Genomic DNA, 12,491 nt, shown 5'->3' on the forward strand with positions numbered 1-12,491 from the left:
CTTTAGCGTTGTTACTATCAAGTATTTATCCCACTGTATTTAAGTTTGGAATCACAGCTCTACCGCAGCTGATTGGAAAGAGAATTATCAGTATACAGCATCAAGCACATGCTGCCTCAGTCATGGTGTCCATTGAACTGCTCTTATACGACAAACGCTTCAGAGCCTTTCCTGTATGGTGTGGACTATGGCCGGCCAGTCAGCCCGGCCAATACCCCCAGGCCTCCAGGTGGAGCTCTCCCTGCAGCACACTGCAGGGAGGCCCAGAGAATCATACATGCCTTATAACCTGGAAGTACATCTTAGTCACAGCGACAGGAGGAATGACGTACTTCTGGGATGAAGAAGAGGACTTTTGATCTGACCCGGAAGTGATAGGAGGTCACGTGGACTGAAGGATCGAAACACTTCCAAGTCAGGGAATATAAAAGGACTGTGGTAGATCCTAGACATTGAGCTGAGCTGGGTGGCAGGGTGGCAACGCGTCTGGGAAAGTGGAGGATTATTGGTTATTGATTGTTTATTATATGAGTATAGTGGAGAGGAGGGTGCTTTGTTCACTTATTTTTCTAAATAAAAATTATATTTGGACTTTTATCTGGTGTCTGGCGTCAAGTCTGAGGGTTCAAGGGGACGACAGCGGCCCCTATCTGTCACAGTGGCGTAGTTGGCAGGATTCTCTGGCCATCAATTTGGCAGAGGACCTGTTAATAAACTGTCTGTGGACACAGAACCCCGAGAAGACAGTGTTCAGACACGCAGAAACATCGCTGGAACCCACCTTCACCAAGTCCGTCATGGGGAAGAAAAAAAGCAAGCAGAACGACGGCATCAGCGGAGAATCCGAGCTCGTCATGGCTTCCAGAGAAGAATGATCATCACGAGGTACGTGCCGGGGATTTAATGAACAATCCATTTAAAATAACTCATTTTGTCCCATGCATGTACCTCAGAGAAGACCATCTAGAGGCTCTACGGGAGGCAGGAGACATCCCTGAAGATAGTGGTGCACTCCTGTGCAAGCCGACAAGCACGAAAGGGCAGTTCTGCATTTCGGCTGCCGGCGAGAGACACATGACCAAACCCGGTGCATTGTGGGAAGGAGAGGGTCCCGCGTCCTGCTGTTTGCAACTTTGCCGTCGGAAAAATGGACTTGGACTTTTCGAAGGTGAAGGGGGAGGCGAGCAAAGCACCGCTCACCCCACAGAAAGGTAAGGAGGGCTGGGAAACGGCTGATCGATCCGCAGACAAATTAATTCAGGTGGATTGCAGTCAGCCAAAGATAGCGGTCTGGTCCTCCAAAGAGAACTCCAAATGCCAGGCTCCTTAGTGAACCCAGTCAGAGCATGTGCAAGGAGCGGGCGTGCTCATTGGATCCCAGCCGGAGGGTAAGGCTAGTGGTGGCCTGGGCCTACCTCCAGCTGAATTAAATAACTTTTTAGACGTGCGGGAACTCGAGAAACTGATCGAGCCCCTACGAGGTATATTTCAGAGGCTGGAGGCGATAAAGAAGATTGTCGGAGATTTGGGAGTGACGGCCGAAGCGCCGATAAAGAAGGTTAACGAATACCTGCGGCGGGTCAGACGAGAGCCTCCCATCTTATATAATTTGGTGGTACAGGTAAGTAATGCTGGTACCGTACAGCATAGAGGGATGCAGTGTGATCTGGGCCCGCGTTTAATAAGTAGCAGGTGCCAAATCACTGCGAGCCATACAAAAGAGAGTGGAACAATGACAGAGCTGTCGGGGGAAGGGTCAATTGAGCCGGGGCAGCTGTATGGTGCTGTTTCACGGAGCGATGCGATCGTGACGATGCTGACCCATATTATAAGCAAATCAAAAGGGGTGCAGAAAGTAAAGGGTCTCTCTCTGATACATAGAGAGATCCAGACCGTAGAAAAGCCCAAGATTAAACAGTAGATCCCTAAAATAAAATGGGGGTCTCCTGACAAACGAGAAAAGGGTGTTGAAAAACCAGAGGCGGCTCTGGAATCCTCCTCAGAGGAAAAAAGGGCGGAGCCATACATCCCCAAGTGCTTCCAGTCTCGCCGAGGGATACAAATGGGGGGACTGTGGCTGTGCTATGAATGCCACAGGCCGGGCCATGTATGGCGACGTTGTCCTAGGAGGACAGAGGGACAAAGATCTCATTTTTATAATGTTCCTCCTAGGTTTTCACGAGAGTGTCTCCAACCTTGCCAAGGCCTGACCTATGGACGCTCCTGGAGGAAGACAACCCTCACGGGGCTGGACGCTCCAAACCACGTTTTTTTGCTGGAGAAGGGGAGTACTGTGGACTATGGCTGGCCAGTCAGCCCGGCCAATGTCCCCAGGCCGCCAGGTGGAGCTCTCCCTTCAGCAGGGAGGTGCCCCGAATGCCAGCAGGGAATCATGGACAGTGGAGTTTTCCTTTACAGCCCTGCAAGATACCTTGGGGGCCACCAGAGGATGCTGCAGGGAGGCCCAGAGAATCATACATGCCCTATAACCCGGAAGTACATCTTAGTCACAGCGACAGGAGGAATGACGTACTTCTGGGATAAAGAAGAGGACTTTTGATCTGACCCGGAAGTCATAGGAGGTCACTTGGACTGAAGGATCCAAACACTTCCGGGTCAGGGAATATGAAAGGACTGTGGGAGATCCCAGACATTGAGCTGAGCTGGGTGGCAGGGTGGCAACGCGTCTGGGAGAGTGGAGGATTATTGGTTATTGATTGTTTATTATATGAGTATAGTGGAGAGAAGGGTGCTTTGTGCACTTATTTGTCTAAATAAAAATTATATTTGGACTTTTATCTGGTGTCTGGTGTCAAGTCTGAGGGTTCAAGGGGATGACAGTCGCCCCTATCTGTCACAACGGACCTTGCAGTTCAGAAACAGTTTCATCCCAAGAACTATAAACGCACTCAATCAGTCCATCAAGTGCTCCTTGTAGAACTGTTTTTACTTATATGTACAATTACCTCACTGTAAACTTGCGATACAGTTATAATATTGCACAACTTGAGCCACTTTATAAAATGTGTATTTACATATGATGACGATATCATTTTTAAGATGAAATGCAGCAAAATATGTTTATTACATTATACAGATAAAATGTTAGCATCAATTAAATAATCTAGGTTGTTAATAATTAAACATGCGAAGACACAGTTTTGCACCGCTAGTGAGGATCTCGCGCTCCGTTCACGGATTGTTCCTGCCTCGCACTGTATTTTTGCTGGGACTGGCGCGACACAGGAAGAATAGATGGATAGAATAATTAAACATGTACTACAAAGACAATTCAGTGTTTCTTAAAAGTTTTGAAGATTTGCCGTTCTAAGCTTACAGATGGCTTAATGTCTATTAGAGAGCTGATTGTGTGATGATTGGGTATTTGGAGAAAGAAAAGGAAGGACAGAAATTGGAGGTTAGTACGTTTGAAAGAGACAGTACTGCTGTAATAAATTATTTCATTGAAGGTCATGCACAATGCAGCAAGCATCTTGCGTAAGGCAGGAACAATCTCTGGACAGGGCGCCAGCTCGTCACTATCACTGCACCACCGTGTTCCCATGTTTAATAACATGCTTTAACTCCTATCATCATGAAAATGATGTCAAGTATACATCTCAGTATTTTAATTATTCAGAGAGCTGTAATATCACAAATGTAATGGATTCTGTGTCCTGTCAGAGGAAGGGAAAGTCCATTTAAGAACCATGTAGTGATTCACACACATAGACCACACAGAAGAACACATACAATACGGCATTAAACGTGCTACTTTAGTTATGATGGTATTTGATAAACTAGTAAATGAAACGATTTTAAGATGAAGTTTATGATGTTCTACGTTAATGACAGAATAAACTACATGATTAAAGTGGAAATTTCAAGAGTAAAGTTGACATTTCAAGCTTTTTTCCCAGTGTCCCCATTTTTTTTGTTTTCTCTGTACTCTAATACACTTCCATATGACACTCAGACGGAGGGCTACGATTCAGCTTTTCATGGCAACTTTGATATGTAACAACTTCTTTTTTATTTTGGGCACTGTACGACTGTGAACTTGAGCTTTCAAGTTTCTCCGACACCCTATGTCACTCGATCAACTTTTTTTCATTGTTTATACCACTGTTTAAACCAACAAATAGTACGTTTTTCTTTGCCTCCACTTGGTATTCGCTGAAACTCTTCTATTTTCTCCCGTGCTTTTCCCATTGTCTTTTCACAGAACGCTGAACTTAAGGGCTATTTATATTGATTTGCATATTCAAAGAGGCGTAATTCTGAGAGGAGTTGGGGCGGGACAGGAGGTGTGTGCACATGCGTTACTTTTCACGCTGATCGGGATTTATGGAGCGGAAGAACGTGGAAGTTGGCATACGCATAAATTTATGCATCTGGATTTTTTTGTGCGTACGCACATTTCCGCTTTTGTCCGTACACCATGTTTTAGTGTGAATTCTACTCACTGCATTATGCATGAGGCCCCAGGAGAGGTCCAGCCAGAATTCAGACTTTAACCCAATTGAACATCCAAGCTGACAGAATTTGAAAGGATCTGCAGAGAAGACAGAAAATCCTCAAATCCGGATGAGCAAAGCTTGTTGCATCAGACAAGCTTAATAGGTGCTATTGAGCCAAAGTCAAATTTTTCTGTGAGGTAAAAATAAGTAAAATGAGAAATCTACTCCTTTATATCAGAGTTTTGCCAGGCTGGTAAGTAAGTATGCCTGGTACCTCTGTATCAATCAGATACTACACATCGTCTACTTGCTAGCTTACTACTGCTTGGTGTGCAGTTTTCACATTATATCTTGCATCATACCTGAACATATGTACTAATATAGAGTGAACTCTTTACGAGTGAATGCATTAAATATGTGTGTTGTGTGTGCGTGCAGTGAAATGAACAATTCAATTACATTAAGTCAAGTTGGCTGCTGCTGGCTATGCCCACAGCTCACAACAGTCAGGCAGTAGTCAGTGGTAATCAAACCACAACAGGGAATTCTACAGGCAGCGGTGGATTTTTCCAAAATAACACCTCTACTACTTCAGGTCCAAATCTCCTGTCCTGGATAATTCTTTGGAATTAACTGATGTCCCTGCAAAATTGACTTTAGAATTGGCATGCTTTACCTACTAAGAGACGTTTTGGTGAGTGTTTTACATAGTAAATAAATAATAAAAAATGTAAATTAACAACATTATAAAATAGTCTCTATAGGAAAGTATTACCAAACTGCCCAACAGAGTGTCAGGGTGCATGCCAGTTGTAGTCATCAATCTGAATAACCTTTGGGAAAATCCAACTGACTTATTTGAAAACAAAGTAGGATTCTGTTCATCATTTGTATGTTCAAAGAATTGTTGCAGGGTTAATTTTTCCTAATTCACTAAGCTAAAAATAGAAATAGAAATATCACTGCATAGCTCACTGTATTAGTGTTTATTATGCCCACTCTGTGAATATTACATACAGAACATGGGCATGAAAATAGATAGATGAATGATTAATAGCTATTATAATTGCATGCCTGGCCAACATCTTTATTCAATATAACTTATAAGATTATGACACAGCATTTTCTACCATTAGAGCTGGTACGAGTTAATTGACTTGCTTGCGGTCACATAGGAAATTAGAGATGGGATAAAATTGGCATCTTTATGGTTTAAGTCCAGTACCTTAACCGCTTCACCACAATACATGCCTGTGTGGCCAGATATTCAATATTAATAATAACAACAAAAACAATACCATTAATACTCTAACCCTAATAATGACAAAAAAATATATATTATTAACACCCTAATAATAAAAACAACAATTGAAATATTATTAATGCCCTAACCCTAATAAAACCAACAAAGGTAATATTATTAATGCCTTAATGCTAAACCTAATAATAACAAAACCAATATTATTAATACCCTAACCCTAATAACAACAATAAAAACAAGATCATTAATACCTTATCCGTAATAATGACAACAAAAGCATTATTATTAACACCCTAATCCTAACCCTAATAATAATAACAATAGCAATATTATTAATACCCTAACCTAACAAAAACAATAACAAAGGCAATATTGTTAATACCCTAGCCCTAATAAAAACAACAAAGATAATATTATTAATACCCTAACCCTAATAAAAATAATAAAAACAATATTATTAATACCCTAACCCTAAACCTAATAATGACAACAAAATCAATATTATTAATACCCTAACCCATAAACAGAAGGGAAACTAACATGTTGGTGGAGAGTGTAATCACCTCGCCTTCAGGCCAGTGGGGGATTGGGTACAAACCAAAAGGAGTGTACGTCCCTATTCACAAAGTTAAATAATCCTAACCATAATAATAACATTAACAAAAATCAATATCATTAGCAATTGTAGGTGTCATGAAGGAAGGAGAGGTGTCCTGCCTGGAATAAAGAAAAGATTCTTGCCCGGCTAGGATGCCAAAATAGATGGACTGGGCGGATGGACATACTGGAAGCAGTTCACTCCCCCAAATGACAGGTGGCAGTGTTCCTCAGGGCTGAACCTAAATAAGACACCCGTAGAGTAGCATGGGAGTTGAAGTCCAGAAAGGCAGCTCTGTCAGGGTCATTGGATACCGCCACAGGGTGCTGCTGGGGGGAGGACTGGCCTGGTTTCCGCATGACCCAGAAATGCTCTGGATGACCTGGGCATGACACTGGAAGCAGTTTCTGGATCAAATTTAAAAGACAGCCCACCATCTCACTTAATCAAGTTAGAGTTGGGAGGCAGTGAGCAGAGATTTTGGAAGGAGAGGACTGATAATAGTGCATTGTGGGTAGAGTGTGAGTAAGAAGGTATTGGAAGCAAGTCAAAATCTTTTATTTGAACCCAGAATTGTGCCTAGGCATTATTGTGTCTGTGGTTTGGGGCTCAGTGACGCCCCCTTGTGGTCACATAATATACTTGATTTAAAGACCTGCATGATTAATCTGTGATGAAATGGCTACTCATGTTTCACTTTACCTCTTTATACTCTTTATTGTGTAGGCAATAAAACTGCTTATGTCAAATCCCATATGCTTACCACACTGTCAGGTTTGACTGCTAATGTTGTTCAGAACATCCCCCCTTATTTTACACGTGTAACCCCAGGCAATTAGCTCGACTACCAGAACAGACAGAAGAGGAAGATACAAATTTATTCATCATGTATTATAGATAATTTGTCCAAAATATAAGCAGAGTACAAACGTGAGTGTTGGTAAAATAATACAACCAGATAATGAACAGTTCATCTTGTATCCAATATGCTTACTATACAAGAACAACAACAAAAACAACATTATGAATAATAATAATAATAATAATATAGTTGATTTAAAGAACTGCATGTTCAATCTGTGTTGAAATGGCAGTGTGCTACTCATGTTACATATAACAATCAAAAACACCTGGCATAAAGATCAGTCCCATGTGTTTGCGAAGCTGTCGTGTGGTAACCGTTCCCTCAATACCATGGGGTGGATTCCTCGAATTGTCCTGGTTGCCTGACAGATGCAGGGGTTAAAGTCACTCGGTCATCACGTGTGGGCCTGAGACTCTTCAACTGGAATACACCAGAAGGGCTGAGATGACGTCCGTCCGAGCTCATGTGTGTGTCCCTCAGTTAAACCAGACAGTTAAAAGAATATGCCCCTGCTACACAGATGGTAGGCTGACAAATGGCTGCCTCTACGGACCTCTTCATAACAATATACACACATTTATGTAAATAAATAGATATATATATATACTTTATTATATTTTTCATTGCATATTTTCCTTTCTATACAAGCTAGTTTTTCATTTTTTGCTTTTACAGGTAGACTACAGTACATCTTCATTTTCCTTTCTCTTTAAATACAACTACAGCACTAGAGGAGGTTGACTGATAAGCTTCTGCTTCTGTGGTTTTCAAACTCAGGCCTGGGGACCCCTAGGTAGCGGCTGATTTACAGTCCAAACCATTCTTTCATTTGGAAGCCATGAAAACAAATGTCTCTTTGAATGAGTTTTCAACACTGTATAATTTTTCCGTAGAAATGTACTTAATATGCGTTGGAGACCATAATGGAGTCTTTACTGTCTTGATTAGGTTAACTGGAACACATTGAAAGTGGTCTGACCCGTAGCTACGGGGTTAACTGATGCGCTCCATGTCAAGATCAATGATCTGCCAGCGAGGCTGACGAGACGTTTTTTAGGAGCACCAGGAGACGGATGTAAAACAGCAATAAAGGGTTAAAACCATGACTTCAAAAACACGAGCAATATTGTCAAGACGTGAGACAAAAATCAAAAGCAGAAGTATGTTTGCAAAATGTTCAGAACTGGAAATATCACAAAATAAATTTTGTAGCAAAGAAGTTAACACAAGGTTTTAAGAGCCCACAGGTCAGATAAGGAAGTGCTCTTTTCAAGGAACTTTGAACCCGTAGTGTTGATCACCCGTGAGTCACGACTTCAGAGGATGTGCCACTAGTAACGCAAAAGGCTGTCTTAGCGATGGTCTCCAAACGTGCTGCTGGTTGTTAAAATTCAAGATGGCAGCAAAAACAACCCAAATAAATGGTAGCATTAAACAGGACAGAATGGAAGCTCTGTGGCTAAGGATCTGCGCTGGTATCGGGATGGTCCTGTTACCAAATCCTGTTACCTCCAGAAGGGATCCTACTTTATTCGACTCTTGAGCAGGGCACTTAACCTGAAAAATCAATAGACTCTAGATGTGGACCTCCACTCCACTAGGGAGGTTGCCACGTATTACAGGGTGATTCTAATGGGCAGGGCCCCGAGTTATGATGTATTACTGTCTTCATAAAAGAAACAATGCAAATAAAGTATTCTTAGATAAATGTATGAATGAGTGAGGCATGGCTCTCTTTTTGACTTATTTATGAAGGGGCTGGATGACCATGAGGTCAGTGAAGGTTATTTCCAGCAAGATGGGGCAACCTGCCATACGTCAGCTCATGGCATGGTACAAGTTGAATCGTTTTTTGGCAGTCGGGTCATTTCAAAGGGACTATGGACACCTCATTCCCTAGACATGTCACCTCCAGATTTCTTCCTTTGGGGAGTGCTGAAAGAAAAAGTGTACAAGAGCAAGTTTCATACTCTGGAGCAATTATAGAAAAATACTGAACAGGAAATCACTGTCATCATGCCTACAATGCTTGCGGCTATCTTTGCCAATATGGAGCGCCATGTCGATCCTTGTTTGCAAGAAGAAGGCGACCATTTCCAACACCAAATGTGAATCAAGGTATGCACTGCATCTATTTTGCTTCTATCGCTTCATTATTATGAGAGTAACACATCATAACACGAGGCCTCGGCCATTACAATCTCCCTGTATTATATGTTAGTGATAACCCCTGGTTGCACTATGGTTAAGATTAGGGTTGGAGGAGGAGTCATCTGACTCAAGTTGAGTAAACCAGGTAACAAAAACCTGCAATCCAATTGGGTGTCCAGTGGCGCTACTGTATAGAAGAGCTGATGAGGTCTGCAACTGGACTCATTCCTGAAAAATTGCTCCTGGAGCTAAGTACAAGTTCAGATGAACTCCGGCTTTGTTCTGCATATTTTCTTTCATTGCATTAATCCATATCTTCAGACCCAGCTTAGACTAACTTGAGAGGTCCGTTGCAATTGATCTACTAAGATGAAAATACATAGGCCCAGTTGCTACCAAATGAGGGTCTCCACAGGGCCATCTTAACATATGGGCACTGGCTGGGGGTCCCAGAAGCATAGGGGCCCACGATGTTTCTGATGCCTATGTATGTTTCTGTTTTGCTATCAAAACAGGGGCCCATCGCACTACTTTGTCGGGGGGCTTATGATGCTGTGAAGACGGCCCTGGGTCTCCTGGGTCTGCCAGATATCTTCTTTGCATGAGCTGCTACTCGCTTATAAGTGGTAGTTAATTTTCAGCAATTTAAACACCGAACGGTTCAAGTAAATGAAATTAAAAATGTAAAAAATACAACATTATTAAACATGTTCCTAAGTACAGTAATTAAAATAATATTATAACTCCTAACACTTTCTGAAAATTAAACACCTAAACTATTAAGACAATCAACAGGGAACTGTGTCAGCGTGTGCAAGGGATTGGCTTCTAATTTAGAAATGTGTTTTAATTAAAAAGCAGCAGTCACACGAGTTCACCACAACCGAGTTTGAAAACCACTACTAGCGTAGACAATTATCGATGTGTGTTGTGACGCACTCCAAACAAGAAGCTTTACTACTTTGCCTTAATGTCTCTCTGTGCTCTAATATTCATAACTTGTGCATCTGGATACCTTACAATCATTGTGCCCATGATGGGTGTCCACCTCCCACCATCTTGTATTTTTTAGAGTATCGTGACATGCTGGATGGTCATTGTCTGGATTTCTCTTTACTCTTCTTCTTCTCCTTCTTTTCGCTCTCTACTTTCGTTTCTTTCACTGTCAGGAGCTTCACTTACTCCTGACGGACTGTTAACCTAAAGGGAAGGCGACAAAATTAAGAGGACAAGTTAAAATGTTTGTAAGGTTCCTCAATCCGCAGCCAAAAAATATTAAAAAAATAAATATAACAACATTTATATTAATCAAGATCTACGGAGAGTGCATTTTTGAATCTAAATCTGCGTTACAGGCTGTCACATAATAAACAGAAAACAGAGTAGATGAAGCAGTCGTCCAGATTAACGAGTCATATATTTCTTATAATACTGTTAACAGACAAAATGATCTTCCTCTGGTTATTTAGTATTTATTCTTCTGAGATGCTTTAATTAATGTACATTTTCATTCTTTCTGTCTTTCTTAATTGCAGTGTGGAATATGGCCGGCCGGTCATCCCGGCCAGTACCTCCAGGCCTCCAGGTGGAGCCCTCCCTGCAGCATGGAGGTGCCCCGAATGCCAGCAGGGAATTATGGACCATGGAGTTTTTATCCACAGCCCTGCTGGATACCATGGGGGCTGCTAAAAGGCACTGCAGAGAGGAACAACAAAGGTTTTCCTTACAACCCGGAAGTGCGTCCGAGTCACATGGCCAAAGGGAATGACGTGTTTCCTGGTTGAAGAAGAGGAGTTTTTTTTATCTGACCCAGAAGTGCTAAGAAGTCACACGGACTGCGGGTTCAGGAGCACTTCTGGGTCAAGGAGTATAAAAGGACTATGGGAAATCCCAGACATCGAGCTGAGCTGGGTGGAAGGGTGGCAACGCGTCTGGGAGTGGTGGAGAGTTTATTGATTATTGACTTGATTGTGTTTATGAGTATTGTAGAGAGGAGGGTGCTTTGTGCACTGTTTATTAATAAAAAGACAACTTATTGGACTTTGACCTGGTGTCTGACGTATTGTCTGAGGGTTCAAGAGGACGATAGCGCCCTCTATCTGTCACAGCAGATATACTAAGATGAATAAATCTGGGGAATTTTACATAAAGAATATAATCCCCTACAAATGACTAATTACTTGTAACATTTTTTAATGGAGCTACTCTACTTATCGCATCCTCAAAAAAGTTCTCACGATACTAATTACTTTTCTGTTACTCTTTACACCCCTTGCAAATATGAACCAATCAGGAAGTACAAGAATGGCACCCAGATGGGATCTTACTCTGAGCAAGGCCCCTGAGAATTGTATCTGACGAGCTGTGCAATGGCTGGCCCTGTGCCATTACCTCCAAAGGTCATACGAAAAGAGAATTTCCCCTAGGGAATTAATAAAGTTTATCAAATCAAAAAAAAAAAAAAATCAGAAATAACTGTTAACAGTGAATGTAAATGAACGCCATGACTTACATTAGCACTGCGCCAGCAAGTACACTCCTTTAGTTCACAAATCAGAACTAAATCTTAATTATTAATGATACAACAGACTTAACCTCTCCATCACCTGCAAACACGTTGTTGATAAAGAGTAAAATTATTGACATACAGCAGCCAGAAGATGAGCGAGAGCGCCCTTATTGGTCGGGCAGAGCCAGCAACCTGCAGTGGTTATTTTGTACTGACGGCTCTCCATATCTGTGGCTTCCAAATCTACGGATTCAAGCAAATGCGGTTTGAAAATATTTAAAAAATGAAAAATCCGGAAAACTTGAATTCTCCAAACACTGAGCACTATGCTGAAGCCACACAAATGAAGACATCTGTAGGCATTCCCGCCGCAGGATTTGAATAAACTTACAGCTCCTATATGGCAGCCCACCACTCTGCTCTTCAGTTGGTTAGATCTGCTCACATGAAGCACTCTTTTTTTACTCCGTAGATCAATCGGCCCCATTCTCTGGTAATCATCCATCCATCCATTATCCAACCCACTATATCCTAACTACAGGGTCACGGGGCTCTGCTGGAGCCAATCCCAGCCAACCAAACCCCGGGCAGGGTGCCAGCCCATCGCAGGGCACCTATCCTACCTCAGCTTCTGAGAGCTACCATTC

General features: G+C 42.1%; 1 protein-coding gene across 1 annotated transcript in view; it reads right to left on the reverse strand.

Moving 5' to 3' along the window:
* Nucleotides 1-7,190: 7,190 nt before the first annotated feature.
* The window catches only part of LOC120516038 (doublecortin domain-containing protein 2-like), a 140,778-nt gene continuing 135,477 nt past the window's right edge, over nt 7,191-12,491 (reverse strand). The window contains exon 11 of the mRNA XM_039737474.1: nt 7,191-10,535. Within this exon, the coding sequence (XP_039593408.1) occupies nt 10,449-10,535 (87 nt within the window). The 3' untranslated portion in view covers nt 7,191-10,448. The remainder of the gene's footprint in view (nt 10,536-12,491) is intronic.

Source organism: Polypterus senegalus, chromosome 15 (genome assembly GCF_016835505.1).
Source record: "Polypterus senegalus isolate Bchr_013 chromosome 15, ASM1683550v1, whole genome shotgun sequence".
NCBI lineage: Eukaryota > Metazoa > Chordata > Cladistia > Polypteriformes > Polypteridae > Polypterus > Polypterus senegalus.